Source organism: Sturnus vulgaris, chromosome 4 (genome assembly GCF_052056855.1).
Source record: "Sturnus vulgaris isolate bStuVul1 chromosome 4, bStuVul1.hap1, whole genome shotgun sequence".
NCBI classification, from domain to species: Eukaryota; Metazoa; Chordata; class Aves; order Passeriformes; family Sturnidae; genus Sturnus; species Sturnus vulgaris.
In genome coordinates this window covers 16,811,945-16,827,931 of record NC_142246.1, presented here as the reverse complement: position 1 = coordinate 16,827,931, position 15,987 = coordinate 16,811,945, and the positions used below count along the sequence as shown (strand labels likewise).

The following is a 15,987-nucleotide window of genomic DNA, read 5'->3' as shown; positions in this document are numbered from 1 at the left end:
TAAGGTACTAAAATGTGATCTATCCAAGTTATCTCTGAAGACATCACATATGAAGGATTCTAGATAATAATAAGGTAAAATAATGTGGGATAAAACGTGATTACTAAATCAAAAAGAACTTAGGTTTAGAGTGAAGTTACCTTATAGAAAGGAATGAAAACTGAATGACATACTATAAATACTTGAACAAAATTGCTAAGGGCATCTTTGCAATTAAGATGCTTATACCTGACAAGTTTGCTTTGTATTGGAAATAGCGAGTGTTGGGGGTTTTTTGTGGGGTTTTTCCTGCTCCCCTCAGTCTTACTCTGTAGACATAAGCTAATTCTAATAGTTTTTTTTCTTTCTTTCTTTCACTGAAGAGCTTATCTCTTCCATTTTTAATACACTTCCTACAGTAGAGATAACTGTCCCGTTCTGATGGGAAAAGGTTTGATGTCATAATTTCTGTAATATAAAGCATGATTTCTGTTTGGTGACTGAAGGTCTATATTGAGGCACAGACCGGCTGATATGAACTAGGAAATTTCTGCAGGGCTTAAACAGAAATAATATTAATACCCACCGTATAAGACCCTATAAAGTTTAAAGTTTACCATTGTTCTTCAAGTGTACAGATGTTGTTTTCTTCTAGTAGTATTTCTTCTCCTCACAATGAGAGATACGAGCAGGGGTATTTCTCTGTCTTTATATTCCTGAGTATCAGTGTTGATCATATAATGTATGTGTGTATCAAAATTATTATCCTTTGTACTGATCTGTAGAATTTGGAGTCTCATTACCAGCATTTTACTTATCTACTTGTTCTAGGCTTCAGAGTCAGATATTTATTTGCAGGCAATTAATGAAGTTATTCTTTACTTACCTTGACCATATACATGTTATTATCATTGTCACTGACTTGTAACTTTATAGTAGCTGAGTTTATAATCACATCACTTCCTTAGGCTACAGAGGTGAAAAATGGTTTGTGTTTATGCTTAAGGCCTTTATTTGATCACATCTTAGAGTGTTGTCACTAGGAGACTGCAATGATTTCATACTCAATTTCAAGTTTCCTGAGGTCTCATGTAATAGTCCCAACTACCTGCCCTACCACTAAGTGTTCCCACCTGGGAGCCAAAAATTGTCTTTCACTGATGCCTTTGGGTCACATGTGAGACCGAATTCCCTGGTTGCTCTGTTTCCCTGCTTTTAATCTTGAAGATTTACATTGACTCTGCCTCTTTTCATCTTTGGTTCCTAGGGACTGATTTAAGGTGGTATGGAAAGGGCAGATGAAGGAGGTTCGCCTGAAGCCACAAGTAGTCGTGGCCATATTTGTCAGAGAAATGGCTGCACAGTTGCAGAAAAATATGTGTTAGAAGGTAGGGGAACAAATAATACTAAAACGATATTGAATAAGGGCCTCAAAATCTACCCACTATATGTAGTACACCACTTCAAGACCCTAACACAGACTCAGATATTTCCTTTACGGGTCCAGCAATGCTAAATGGGTGTGATACCCTCTGATTCATGTCTCTGATGACCATATCCTGCCTGAAGCACACAGTGAGTAGCTTCTTCAGGCGTAATCTGTATCATGAAGCACCTAGATGAATTTCCAGTTGCCTGAAAATGATAATAAAATGATTTTTGGAATGTATTTTTTTTGCCTGTAGTGAAAATAAGAGTGCAGAGTAAAAAAGTTGTTCTTTAGTTTAGAGTAGTAGAGTTTTGAGTGCCTATAAACCTTTCTTATTACTTGTGAGCAAGGTTCAGCTCAGGGTTATCAAACTGTAGATATGATCAGATCAATTTCTTAAAATGGTTTTCCTCTATGTCAGAGTCAAATTTTATATACTTTGTGTGACAGCTCATCAGCTGTATTATATGGGAAGAAGATCTGGGGGTCCTTATTACAATCACAACTGTTCTGGAAAATCTGGAGTAGTCTGGTAGCTGGTCATGTTACCCAAAGGGCATTAATGAAGGATTCCACAGGAATGCTCATAAAGTGTTTTTCTTCTCAATATCTGCAGGACCCTGCGAGGAGGGAAAAGACAGACCACAGACCTAGCAGTGTGGTCTTTAACTTGCTCTCAACACTGGTAATTCATATTTAAAAATTAACAGAATCAAATTTTGGATGAAGGAGAGCTGTTGCAAAATTGCTTCAACCAACATGTAGGCTTTGAAGAATTGTTTGGACTGTGGTATCTCTTCTGTCCTTCTCCTCCCTGAGGTAGTAGCTGCAGTATATTCAGTCAAATGCATTGCAATTCATGCCAGATTAAGAATGTGAAAATTTAAGGATATGCTCTTTTCAATCTTACATTTTAGATTGAAAATAGGAAGATAAATTTTAGATAAATATCTAAATAAATATCTAAATATTTATTTTAGGTAAACTTTTAATTAGAGCATCAAGCCATAACTAGCATAAAAGGGGAAAGAAAATTCCTGGAAACTATTGGGAAGCCCTTGACTTTGAAGATGATATCTAAGTTTTGACCATTTATGGGAAAACCTAGGGGCATATAAGTTGTAATAAGGTGCAACAGATAATTATTGAAGCTATGAAGTCAACCTTTTTTAAACTGTATTATATATTTATATATATATGTGTATTTCAGGTAAGTATATATACATACATAGGTGTCAGTACATATATGTAGTGAAATCAAACTTCTTCAGAATAAATTTACTTACTGGCCTAAGCTGTGTTACTTATTATACTCACAGAATCCTCCTGGTTGATTTGGTGCAATGCCTATGCTATTGTCTTAAGAATGCTGCATACCCAGTATTCTCTGGTTTACAGCCAATTTCTGATACTTTTCTATTTAACAGGTTAATGTAGGATCTGGAGTCAAACAACCTTTGCACTATTTTTATTTTGTATGGACATGATATGGATATGTTTTAGTTATATCAAATCTCAACGATTTATGGAACTTATAGACTATTGCAGCTATGGTTTCTGTAACAGGAAAGATGATTCCTTCGGTTTTTTTTCTGTTCAGACTTCTCTTCCATTAAGTATAGATATAAATATGTGCAGAGTCTGATACAATTAAATGAGTTATAAGAACTTCTGTATTTTCTCTTGGAGGCAACCCCCAAATTTCTTGTAAATGGAACTAAGATAAGAGTCCAAAGCCACCAAAACAAAAACAAACCAACTCATGTACTTGACATTAGTATGCCTCGATCATTTTTTTATTTGTGAATATTCAGCAATAATATATTTTTAAGTTGAAAGTTTTACATATAAAACAAGATCTGTATTATAAGGAAGCTAATATTTTAGTTGTCTGCATAATGTTTATTGATAACACCACCCATGCAACTTTGCATACAGGTATTTAATATATATTCAACATTAAAAGTTAGTACTCTGGCTTCTGCAATGACAATTTTACAGTGCATGCACAGAAGTTAAAGTGCAACATGAAAACTGCATTATGCCATTTTATGTTTCAGCAGTTAAGTCCCAGTCTTGTTTATTCTCCAGCATAAACCACGGGCTGGCTGTAGGAGGTCAGGCTGGGAAGTTGCTCATGTTTGACACTGCAGCATTTGGGAGTGATGAATATTTAATTAGGCAAGTGTGGACCATGGGGGAGGTTGAGGCAGCTGTAGCTCCTGGTTGAATGTCTGCAGTATCATCTTAGAGTGTTGTGTGAAAATGAATCCTTGGGGTAAGCTTCAAGGACACTGAGCAGGTAAAAAAAGGCATTCTGAGAGCAGCTAGCTCAGGGAAGGTAGGAATAATAGAGATAAATGTTTTAAGTATTTCTGTTACACTGTTGAAAGATTCTGGTGGGCTAAGCCAACATGCTTTATTAGTTTACATAAATGTATTAGAAAATTCAGTTTGAACCTATAGAGTCTGGGACTGTAAGAGCAATGAAAGTAATTTATTTTACACAGATATTAGCTATCAGAATAGAGCACATGTATAATTTGTTGATATTATGCAAACAGTGTGAGGTAGCAGTCATTTGTCTGTAGTCCTATTTTAAACACTGCAACAGAGCTGTTTGAAGATATTATTCTTAGCAAGCTTTCAGGAGAAATTAAAGACTATAGAAAAAAGCAGGAAGACTTAATTTTTAGTAGCATAGGCCAGGATAAAGATTTCTTACTATTTTGTGTTCCACATTTAAAAACATTGCATACAGTTTGGATAAGTAACAGTTGGACTAATAGGATTGTTTTAAGTCTGCTATGAGGAGTAAAAAAAAAAAAAAAAAAAATTAAAGAAGGTAAATAAGTCTGTATTCATAACCGGGGACATTGGCTGTCCCCTCACTCTCTGTCCTGGGCTCTGTGGACGTTATTGCTCCTACAAGACAGAATGAGATCATGCCCACATCCCATGTACACACCCATTTTAATATCCATGGAATACACGGAGCAAGAAATCATTTCATATTCCTTGTTGTCACTATAACATTCAGGACAGACAACAAAAGAACAATGACCAATTTAAGTAAATTTAGCTAGTATGTTACTGCTAATCAGTTAGGAAGGGAACATATGCCTGCATCTCTGCCTCCCCAGCTCATCTTCTATCATATAACTGTCTCGGGTCTGTGTTAATATCTAAGACTAAATTTGGGCAAATGACGTGCAAGAGAATTTTTGTTGCTATTCAGTGGCTGTGGCTAAAAGTGGTAGCTGATATTTTCATGGACATGATGAATAATTTGGAATTACTTTTGCGGTTTCCAGTAACTTCTATGATGAATTACTCTCATCCTGCTGCATCCACTTGAATAATGATGGTGAACTCGGGACACCTCAGTGCACAATACTGCCAAGTCAAGAAGTATAAGTCCACAGAAGAGCTATTAAAATAAATACAGTAGGGACTGTGATTTAAGAGGATCCTTAATTTTATGACAGGCAAGGAGCAACTGAAAAGAGATCTGGAGATGGTCATCTACTTGTGGCAGCTGTTTATTATGCTCTATTGTAAACATCTTGCTGTTACCTTGTGCTCACCCATCTGTTTATTTCTGCCCATCTGTTATTGCTTGCCATGGGCTTAGGTTGTAAATATCACTGTTGTTTGAAATAAAAAGGTTAAAAATCCTTTGATTAAAAAAAAAAATCAGTTATTGAATTCAGTATTTACATTAAGAAAAAAAAAGCTCTTACAAGCCTCTGGAGTCAATATCGAGGAAACTCTGTACAGGTTTTCTGTGCTCCTGGATAACTTCCTGTGAATAACCCTTTCTCATGAGGTTGAAGCATTTAATTGAGTTGATTTTTGTTGTAAGATTTCTATTTGCTTTAAGTCAATAGCAAGGGCAAGTTCAGGAGGAAATTTTGTTTTGTTGAAGTCAGAGGATTGTGTGCAAATGAAAGAGGTTTACAAAGCAAATTGCCTGCAAGAAGCCAATCAACTTGTGCTCTGTATATGTCACTTCAGCTTCTGCTGGAGTTTTTTTTTCCCAGACTAGAAAATTTATATTTGGTATGCACTGTCATCCTTATTCTATGGGTTTCTTCTCATCAAATATTTGTGATGGCTTTTTTTTCATCTCCCTAAACTATTATGTGTGCTTTTTGGCATTTGAGTCTTCTCCATTGTTACTTAATATGACAACAGCCATATTTAATTTCTTCTTGAATGTTTTAAGAGATATTTTTTCTATGTTTCTTTTATTAAATAAAATCTGTATTTAGTAACTTTTTCTCTCTCAAAACATAACTATAATGCTAGCTAATTCAGCATTATTCACTATTTTATGCCAGTCTATTGCAGTGGTCAGTTCTGAGACATTAAATGATTTTGGGGTTTATATTTTTTTTCTTTTTTTAAAGAAGAGTCATCCACATTGTCTCAACAACCTAAGCAATCTAAAAATAATTGGTTTTCTTTGCTTATTTTAAAGTGGTTTTTTTCATGTTGGTGTTAATGTATTTCTCTTTTGGTTTTGTTTGGTTTTTTAAATAGTGAAATATTATTCCTACACAGGAACAAGTAAAGAAATACGGATACATACATGCCAATAATGACCAGCTCTGAACTACAATATTGGTGTAGGTTTTTTTCTTTAGTGTTAGACTAAAGCTGTATCAGTGTGTTCCCTCCTCTAAGGATGGTTAGGTTGCACTTCAGTTGACAACAGGTTGGCCTGGGGCATAGACCAGTGATGCTGAGAACCCTAATTGAAATTATAAAAATGAATATGGAATTTAATCTTTGGGCTGAATAGAATTAAGTTTCATATATTTTTGGTTTTACACTGCTTTCTTGCCATGGCGACAAAGATTTGTCTTGCAGCTTTGTAGAAATCCTGATAGGAAAAAATATTTTGTTATTATCAATTAATTTGTCCTGACTGTGCTATAATATGCTTTTTACATTCAAGGAAATGTTTCCATTTTGCTTTTAAACTTGACTGCAGCTGTTGACAGTCTTTTACAAAAACTGCATATGTTTCCTCCCTAGCAATTTTATTCTTGCCAAGCACTTCAAAACAAAGTAATTTTGTATTTTATGTTATTCTAGGAGTCCACGAACTGGACTTGGTGATTAAGAGGATCTTTTTTTCAGTGGGTTCTAGTTCAGTTCTATGGATTATGAATTATTAGGGATGGACCTAGTTTGTAGATATAAAAAGTATTTTTATACCTCAGTGTGAAGAGACTGGCTCTGACTGAGGATCTTAGTGTGTTCTGTCAAGTAAAAAAAGAAAAAAAGGTATATTACCAATATACAGAAGTTGATATTGTCCAACTGTCCTTCATATTATTTTACTATGTTTTTCATAAGTACCATGCTGGTTTTATTACAGTTTTCTGTTCTAACTTTCCTACCCCCTTTTCTCTGATCTGCTCCCTTGATTTGGGGAAAAAGAAACAAACAACTTTAGACTTAGTCAGTCTTTTCTGCTGACCAGAGAAATATTGGGAGATAGATTTAGATCCAGTGCTATCAAAATACTGCAATGATTGTTAAAAAATACCTTGGTGAGACTAGTAAAAAACTTTTCATGAAATCTTCCTTAGGTAGCAATTACTGTTATTGCTGTATTGAAATGTAAAGGCTTAGGAAACTGTCAGAACTGGTCCAGCTTTATTTGAGAGGTTTTTTGGGTGGAGAAAGAGCAACACGGTGTTGGTGATTAATGCTTATGGCTTTAGAAAACCAGTATTTCAATTGTTTAGGCTTAAGTTATTTTCAGTTCCTTATTTTGAAGTAATACTGCTAGTGAAAATTCTATAAAGCAATTGGAGACGTCAAAGGATAAAAAAGGTCCAGGACTCCAGCTCAGAACCATTTGCATTGGCCTCTTCAGTCCTCTTCTAAGGAAGAGATACAGGTTTCTGGTTTCAGTATCTCTTCACCTCTACCAGCTATTTTAGGAGTTTTCCTTTCAGAGACCAGAGGAGTTCAGAAATGTGTAAGGTACTCTGGCATCTCCAATACCTCAGAATGTGATGGGTTTTGTTGAGGGGGTATTGGGTTGGGGCGTTTTGTTTGTTGTTTGGTTTGTTGGTTTGTAGGTTTTTGTGGGAGGTTATTTTGGGTTTGTGGGGTCTTTTTAGGGGGATTTTCTTTGGTCAAACAGTATTGCGTCTTTTCAGAAGAAACTTTTCCAAGAAATTAGTTCCTGCTTTGTAGGAAGTAGTGCAAACATGAAATACTGGAATTTGCCCATATCCTTCGCAGAATAATCCCTGTGTTCGAGTAACCTGGGGGCTTCTGTGAGCTATTTCATTTTGGTTCTTTCCATTATCTGTGCAGCTTCACTGGAAGCATAAACCAGCACGCTTGTGCTTCAGATAGCAGACACAGAAACTGTGTCATCTAACTGCAACTTTGATACTGCTTTGATATATTGTGTCTATAATGTATTTATCTCTGCTCGCTGCATAATATACACAATAGCTTGAAGATGCGCGTTTGTGTTTATTGTAATTTTTTAAAGGCATTCACCAAAATGTTTTGTGGTCAGTGCTGCCATAAAATTAGATCAGTCGATGATTTTCTTTCGTCAAGCTTTTCCTTAATGGGTTGCCTTTTCTTCTTTCTTTTTTTTCCTTTTTAAATGTATTAGGCATTACATATTGCATCACCCTCTAATGCAATAGAGCTGTTCTCTACGAGGGAAATACTCCAAGGGAAATGAAAACATATTCTTTGGCTTCTGTGGTCATGGTAGACTACAGCAGATCATTTTTATTAATAAGAAACACTTCTCAGCAAGTTGGAAAACAATGAATTTGTAAGGGAACAGTAAGAAGTACAGGTAGCTTCCTAACGAGACTTTTTGGAGACATTCTAACCGCACACAGCTAACTGTGCCAGAGCCTATTTCCCATCTGCCGCAGGTCGGGGGGCTGGAAAGCAGGGGCAGCTCCCCGCGCAGAGGTACCAGCGGGGTTTCTGCTTCCTCCTTCCTGCCCTACAGGTGTGCAGTGCCCCGCATGGCGCTCCCATGACCTTCAAGCAGGAGCAGGGCCCAAGGCCGACATGCAGAGTGCAGGTGGAGGGGAGCCCCGCCTGCTCACAGCTCGATTACACTCCCGCAGCTCAGGCAGGGCAGGAACATCCCCTCAGCCCCGGCGGGGCTCGGAACCAGCCCCACGGGAACGAAGCGGTGCCGTGCCCCGGCCGGCTCCCACCTGGAGCGGGAGGAGCGCCGAGCGGAGCGGCTCTCGGGGGCGGTGCTGGGCTGCCTGCGTGGGGCGGGCCCCGGCCCCGGCACCGCCCCGCCCGCCGGGCTGCGCGCCCGCGGAGCCGCCCGCGGCCAGCGCCTGCCGCGGGTCCGGCCGCGCCGGGGCGCCGGGGACCGCGCCAGTGCCTGCACCGCACCGCGCTGTGCCGAGCCGTGCCGAGCCGCACCGGGCTGTGCCGTGTTCTGCTCAGCCGAGCCGTGCCGTGCCGTGTCCTGCCCAGCCGAGCCGTGCCGCACCGCGCTGTGCCGTGGCAGCGCCCCGCACCGCCCCGCACCGCCCCGCACCGCCGGCCGCCGCGGGCTCCCTGGCGCGGCCACCCGAGCGGGATCGGCGGGACTTTGCTCGGCCGTGAGGAGGCGGCGAGGCCGTGCGAGGCTCTGAACTGCCCCAGAAGTTTGCTGGCAGAAACTGTTCCCTTTATTGGCAAAGTCTTCAGGCTCTCCTCAGAGGAATACCCCATTGCCTAAGATGAGTGGCTGTAGGAAGCGGTGTAAGCGGGAAATAATGAAATTTGCCCAGTATCTTCTCAGGCTAATCACAGGTTCTCTTCACACAGGTAATGACTGTTTTTCTCTGTAGTCGAGCTGTTCAGCATGATAACAAGAGAATTGCCTAAGGATAATACAGGGCTGTCATTGTTTTGTATTATCATTCCTTTCATCTTATAAATAATAATAATAAAAGAAGATCTGTGAAGTACTTTGTGGCTGAGCATAATGAAAACAGAGCATAGTCTGATGTGACAGTGTTAGACAGTCTGACGTTCTCTAAGCCTTTACACACACGAACCCAAATTGGGATGTGAGTGTACATGCTTCCACCTGTCCACCTGTATGTGTTAAAGGTACTGCAGAGAAGACACATTGGTCGTAAGGGATGAATCTTATGTTTTTTTATTTTCACTGTTTCTTGGACTGATATTCTTTGACAAGCACACTACATTCTTTTTCTTGGAGACTTGGTTTTGCTTATCTAAGGATGTAAATCAGGTGCAAACTGTCAATGGGATGTTATAGTATCTTGTAGGAAATTTTAAATAACACTTGTGCTTTGCCCTTAAGGAATCTGAAACATAGTGGTTGTCAGCTTTCCTTAGGTAATTTTTATTCTGTAACCTTGGACAAAATGTGCAGTACCAGGGAAGGTTTCTAAGATAGACTGAGCAGATGCTGTAGTTTTCTTGTCACTTTGGAAAATACATTTTTCTCACAATTCAGCATTTTCTATGGCTGTTCTCAACAGCTGACAAATATGATAACTTACATGATGGCATTCTGTACTTATAAAATGTAATTGTGCTTCTTTCTAGACTTCAGTTACTTTTTTTTTCCCTTGCAGAGCTGCAAGTCCAGCATCAGCAGATAATATCCTATTATGCTAACACGATTGTTGAGAATTAAAAGCCATTTATTTAAAGTCATCTGAAAGTTTCAGCAGGTTATTTTTGTTTGTTTGGTGGTAGTGTTTTTGGTTATTTATATTTTTTGTTTTGACACTGATGAAACGATTTGAGAGCAAAGTTGACTGTTAAGTAATAATTGGAAGAATTGATGCATGCAATTAATCAGATTTTGGCTTACGATGCTATAAAAGTTATAGTGCAAACACTGACAATGCTTACTTTATAGGATGCTTGTAACTTATGGAAATCTGGCACAGTTTTTAATAACTTTGAGTGTCTGGTAACAGAATTTCTCTGTCTTCATTTTCTTCATCATTCCCAGTCTATCGTAGTTTCTCTTTTGTGAACTGCATCAATTCAAATTTTTCTGAAAACACTGGCTTCTTGCTCCCGTGGGTTGCTATGGAAATTAAATAATATATGATGCAAGAAGAAAGATGTGTTAGAAATTCATAGCAATACTCTTTCACAAAGTCATCCTAGCTTTTCCTTTCCTATCTAGTGAATGATGCACACACTACTCTATTTTTCAGACTGACATTTGTGCTGCAGCCTTTCTGAGCTCACAATTCCAAAGCATTTCAGGACTTGCTGAGGATACTGATTCATTTGCTATCACTAAAATAAGTTATTTTTTACAATTAAGCAGCACGTATTCAATGATAAAAAGCCAAGTGGAGTGGCCTCAGACGTGTTTCCTTAAAGGCAAGCAAGCAAGCAAAAAATCCCACTCTTAGGAAGAGCTGAGATACTTCTGAGGAGATTTTCAGCTTGTTTTTGCCACAGGTAATGGTATCTTACTACTCCTATTAAGTTAATAGACTTTATCATGTACAAATTATGTGGCAAATGAGATCAGGATAATGTGATAATACCTTAAATGCCAAGGGAGGTAGAGCTCTACTCTTAAGCTCTTGCATAGCCCAGTCCTACTCAGTAACCTCAACTGTTGCAAACCAGTTACTGTTCATCCTGAAAAATCTAATGCATAATTCATTCTGTTGATGATTAGTTGATAATTAATGAAGATGAATGAGAAAGGCTAGCTGAAAGTGTTAGAAAGTTATACTTTGTATATTAAAGATATTGCTGTTTCTATCTTGAGCATTCAAAAATTTAGGATAGGTATCAGAAACAAAAAAGTGTGCTTATTTAACTTCTTAGAAGCAGGCAATCTCCTCACCCAAATGGCAAATTAATTTCAAGGTGCAAATGTTCACTAAGAAGCACAGTGGTAAACATAATTTAATCTCCTTGTTGATATGATTTGACTTCTAGTTTCTTTTTCAGGTGTCCCTTAATATTTAAATTGTACTTAATAGTTTGGAACTCACATTCTTAAGAATACTTGCCCTGAGTCTAATCCATCCCTTCTTCCTGCATGGATAGGCATGTTGAATATATACTTAATCTACACATTGGTGTAATGTAATATAATATGTACCAATTCTGCAGAAGCTGGTGTGATTACATTAATCAGAAAACAAAACAAAGTGATAAAGGAGGGAGACTGGGTTTACTGGCTATGGGCCTGGCTAAGGAGTCACTGCTGATTACTGGTTTTATAGCTTGTGTTTCATAACCATTTATAGCACTACAGACCTGTTCTTTGGTAAATCTAAATGTTTAAAATAAAAATGATCTCATATAGCTGTCTGTAATAATACATAAGTATGGGCTTGTGCTTCATAGTCCACTCAGCTGGAACCAATATTAATGAAACTACCCCCTTGCTTGAAGGTAAATGCTGTATAAATCTTTACAATGGGTTTTAAGTGGCAATCTCTGCATGAATACATCCAGCTCTCTCTCAAAATTTTTTTACAGCAAGACACTGATTGATAGCCAAATGCAGTGAAAAGAAATACTTTTAAACAAAGTTTTTAATTTCCCATGATTCCTGTTATATAGTAAGTTGATGTGTTTCCACAAGTGAGACATTTTCACTGGTTTGAATATCATACCAATTCCTACTTTGTTGCCTCCTGCCTCTTGACTTGCAAGCACCTGGTCTTTGAAACACTGTCGTAAAATCTTGGCACTTCTCTTGAGCATGTTTTAATTTTTGGATGCAACGTGGATTTGCATATTATAAATAACAAAATAAATCATTGTGAGATCAAGAAGTAGGTCACAGATTACTTTAAGATGGAGGAAAAGTGATTTCAGAGCAATGGCTATGAAATTTTTCCTAACTGTCACAACTAATGAAAGATTAAAGAGATGATAGAACAAAAACTGCCATTGAATTCAGTGGTAGATTTTCACAATTACATCCCTTTCAGGCATGCTTTTATTAAATGTCTGCTATAAACGATTCCATTTCATATAGGAGGCCAGATTTTATAGGATAGATTCAAATCACAGTTAGCATATATTCATGCAGGGAATGGAGAATAACCCTGGCTATACAATTGTGCTCTCTCCAACAAGCTGAAGTAATCTCACCCTTCTAGGCTTGTGTAGATTGGGTTATGGATTGAGGTGGAGTTTTTTGACTTTAGATTTTCTGGAGGTTTTGTTTGTTTCTTTGTTTTTGTATCTTAAGGTTGATGAAATTGGTGTAAAGTAGCATTTATCAAAGGCTTCATATTTTTCTTAGGTACAAAAAAACCAAACCAATTAGTGAATACAGGTTTCACTTTTTGATGGCATGTTCTTTGAAAAAACAGATTACCAAAGGTAGTCTCTACTCCTTCATTTTGCCTTTTTTTGCACAGAAATGTTTTCTGGTCTGCTGCCAAGAGGAATATATCATCTGAGCATAGCTCTGAAGCTGTGGGAGGCCTCACAACTGTACTCCTCTGACTGTCCTAGTTCATGTGCTATCACTGCCAAAAGTCTGAGACTGTTCAGGGCAGTAGTTTATTCTGAATTCCTTCAAGGGCTGCTGCTTGGTAAATCCAAGAGGAATTACCTTTTTTTGAATGCAGGTTAACATATTCCCTTAACTTCTATGGTTAATAATAAGAGAAGTAGAATAAATTAAAAGACAAAAATAATCCAAGGTATCAAAATAATCTTAAAAATATGAGACAAAGAGAGCAGATAAAAAGACTGTTCCTCTTTTGGTACAAACAGGATATAACACAAAATGATCTTAAAAAGACCTTTTATCTTGTGAAGATGTTACAGAAAATCTAAAATGTCAACATTCATGGGAAAATAGGTTTAATGTATTTCCAAATCCTTTTTTTATTGGTGATTTTTTTTTAAATACAAAATCAATATTATTCATTAACCTAATTAGTCCCTTTTTCATTTGTTTTTAATAGGAAAGAATTCCAGACTCAAGGTCAACATCTTTTGCCTGTTGCCTCTGAGGTAGTTTGAACTTCGGGGGTTTTGGAAACTTTTCCTATACAGAGGTGCAATGTTCTCTCTATAGATAATTTCACAAGTTCCAATGTGCAAGAGTGAAATACTTGAGATGTCCTGTTTAAGTAAAGAAATCTCATTAATTTTAAAGAAACCATTCCAGATTTCATTTGAAATTCTGCATTGTAGTTTATGTTTGCTCAATTTCCTGATTAGGACGGGCAGCTTTTGCAGGTGCTGTCTTGGTATTCATCTACCTCTGAGGGAAATTCCTCCAGTGGAAGGGAGTGGTTGATACCAAATATCAACACAGTGGGATTTTGAATAGGTTTCATGTACTCCTGACAGGTGCTTGAGTGTAAAATATCAGACATTGCGAGAAAAATACCTGAAAAAACACCAACCGAACAACCAAAAACTCCCCCAAACTTTTTTTTTTTTTGATTGTTGTTAACTCTTGTTAAATATATTTAGTTGAATTTTGCCCAAGTCCTTCTATAATGTTTCTAGGATTTTTTATTTATTGCATTGTTGAGTACTTGGCTTTTGAAAACACTTTTATATTATGCTACCTCTATATATATTATCACTCCAATAGGTATTTTGTTTAGAATAGGCTGTAGTACAGACAATGCTCTGAGACAAAAGACCAAGATGTATTGATCTTAGGAGCAGGCAACGTGAAATATATTCTGGGAAAAGCTGAGGATGCCTTAACTTAATGTACTTCTATGCATTCTGTTTCAAATTGGAAAAAATTAAAAATATTTGTTTTATTCCCTCAAAAAATCAATCCTACCTATACGCCTTTCACATGCTGCAGATTTACTGTGAACCATTGGCAATTTTGTAGAAAATTACTCAGATTTCAAATAGTATAATTTGTTACAAAGCATGTTATGATAAGTTACATTTAAGCACTCAAAAATTAGAATTTTTTCCCTCTTCAGAAATGGGGCTACATAGACTGCCTTTGTTCTTCCTGATTTGCAACTCAGCGTTGTGCAAAATGTTTCGGCTTCAGTTTTATAATCCTGCATATTCGAGATAGACTGAACTTCACAGATGCATGAAGCAGTAGTGGATATCTTGAAGTGGGGCGTCTAAAGGCAATACCCTAATCTTTAAACATATTCTCCTGAATATTTTTAAATATTTTGTTCTGATGTCCCATGTTTTTTAAGCATTAACTCCATCATATAACCTGCTTAAAGAAGATTTTTTTTTCCAGATCCTTCCAAAAGAGACTTCACTGAAGTCATAAGGCTTCTTATGGTGTGTTAATTGGAAAAGGACAAAGTTAGCATGCTGCATACCATTTTTGTTGAAAAAATTGAGGCTTTACTCTCTCATTCCCAGTCTGAATCTTAATTATAATGAAAGATACAGTTACTCTTCTCTTGCAAATGACACATTGGAAAGCATCCTGTAGTCATGATTAATGATCTTCCCTTTGGAAGTCCTACATTCTGTACTGTTCTTGTATGAGTCCAAACTACTGATGTCGTTTATAAAGATAACATTAAAAAATTCAGCTCTATGTAGGACACAGCACTTGATAATATGTTTTAAAATACTTTTAAAGGAACTTTTTCAAAGTTACCAAATTGTGCAGACACAATGTTGGGAAATGGCAGCATTAGGACTGTCTCAGCCTTGTGCAATATAATACTTCACTGTGTGTGTACTTTTCATTTAACCATTGCACAGAGTAACTTGGATATAGAAACAACAAGGAGTAGGATATATTTAGATTACAAATTTGAGTGCAAACTGAAATGAACATAATCTGGAATGCACAGACCGGTGTTTTGGTTGTTGTGTATTTTTTCCTTTTATGAGGACTTTCTGCTGCAGACAGACATTGTGCAATGATTCTCAGAGACCCTAACGTGACAGATAAAATTCAATGTAGGGTGAAATGAAGTGGTACATGCTGGGAAAAATGAGCTTTATGTCTAAATGGATAGGTTGTGAGCTTACTACTGGCCAGGAATGAGACCCTGGGGCTGGTAAACCTGTGAAACTCCTTACTAAAAGGTGTTAGTGCAAAAAGTTCTGCATGAGCTCAGAGGGACCAGCTGGAAGAGGAGCTGGAAAAAAAACCTTTTGAGAGACACTGTTTCGATTAAACATGTAAGAATTTCCCTGAGATGGAAATAGACCATGGCTGTGAACGTGCTGGGGAAAAATGTTTGAAGTGCTTTTTCTGTTTCTCGTTTACACTGGGCATGCACTAATAGCTTCGTGTTCGTGAAGACAGGATTGAGGTAGATGGATCCTTAGTCTGAACCAATAGGGTAGTTCCTATGCTTTTCTATTGCTAACCTGCATTCAAAAAGGATGATTCTCGGATTTACCAAGGAGCAGCCCTTGAAAGAATTCAGAATAAGCTACTGTCTTGGTCAGTCTTGGACTTTTGGCAATGATAGGCACGTGAACTAGGACAGTCAGAGGAGTACAGTTGGAGGCCTCCCACACCTATGCTGATATGATATATTCCTCCTGGCAGTAGGCCAGAAAAAAATTCTTTGCAAAAAAAAAAAGGCAAAATGAAGGACTAGAGACTGCCTTTGGTAATC

The 15,987-nt window shown here is 37.5% G+C and overlaps 1 protein-coding gene across 6 annotated transcripts in view; it reads left to right on the top strand.

Moving 5' to 3' along the window:
* The window catches only part of KCNIP4 (potassium voltage-gated channel interacting protein 4), a 393,854-nt gene that overhangs the window by 94,210 nt on the left and 283,657 nt on the right, over positions 1 to 15,987 (top strand). Inside the window, exon 1 of one of the 6 annotated variants that reach the window (XM_088163218.1) lies at positions 8,806 to 9,241. The exons of the other annotated variants lie outside the window; for them this stretch is intronic. Coding sequence (XP_088019344.1) covers positions 9,154 to 9,241 — 88 coding nt within the window. The 5' untranslated portion in view covers positions 8,806 to 9,153. Of the gene's footprint in view, positions 1 to 8,805; positions 9,242 to 15,987 lie in introns of those variants that run through there. 6 annotated transcript variants of the gene reach the window in all.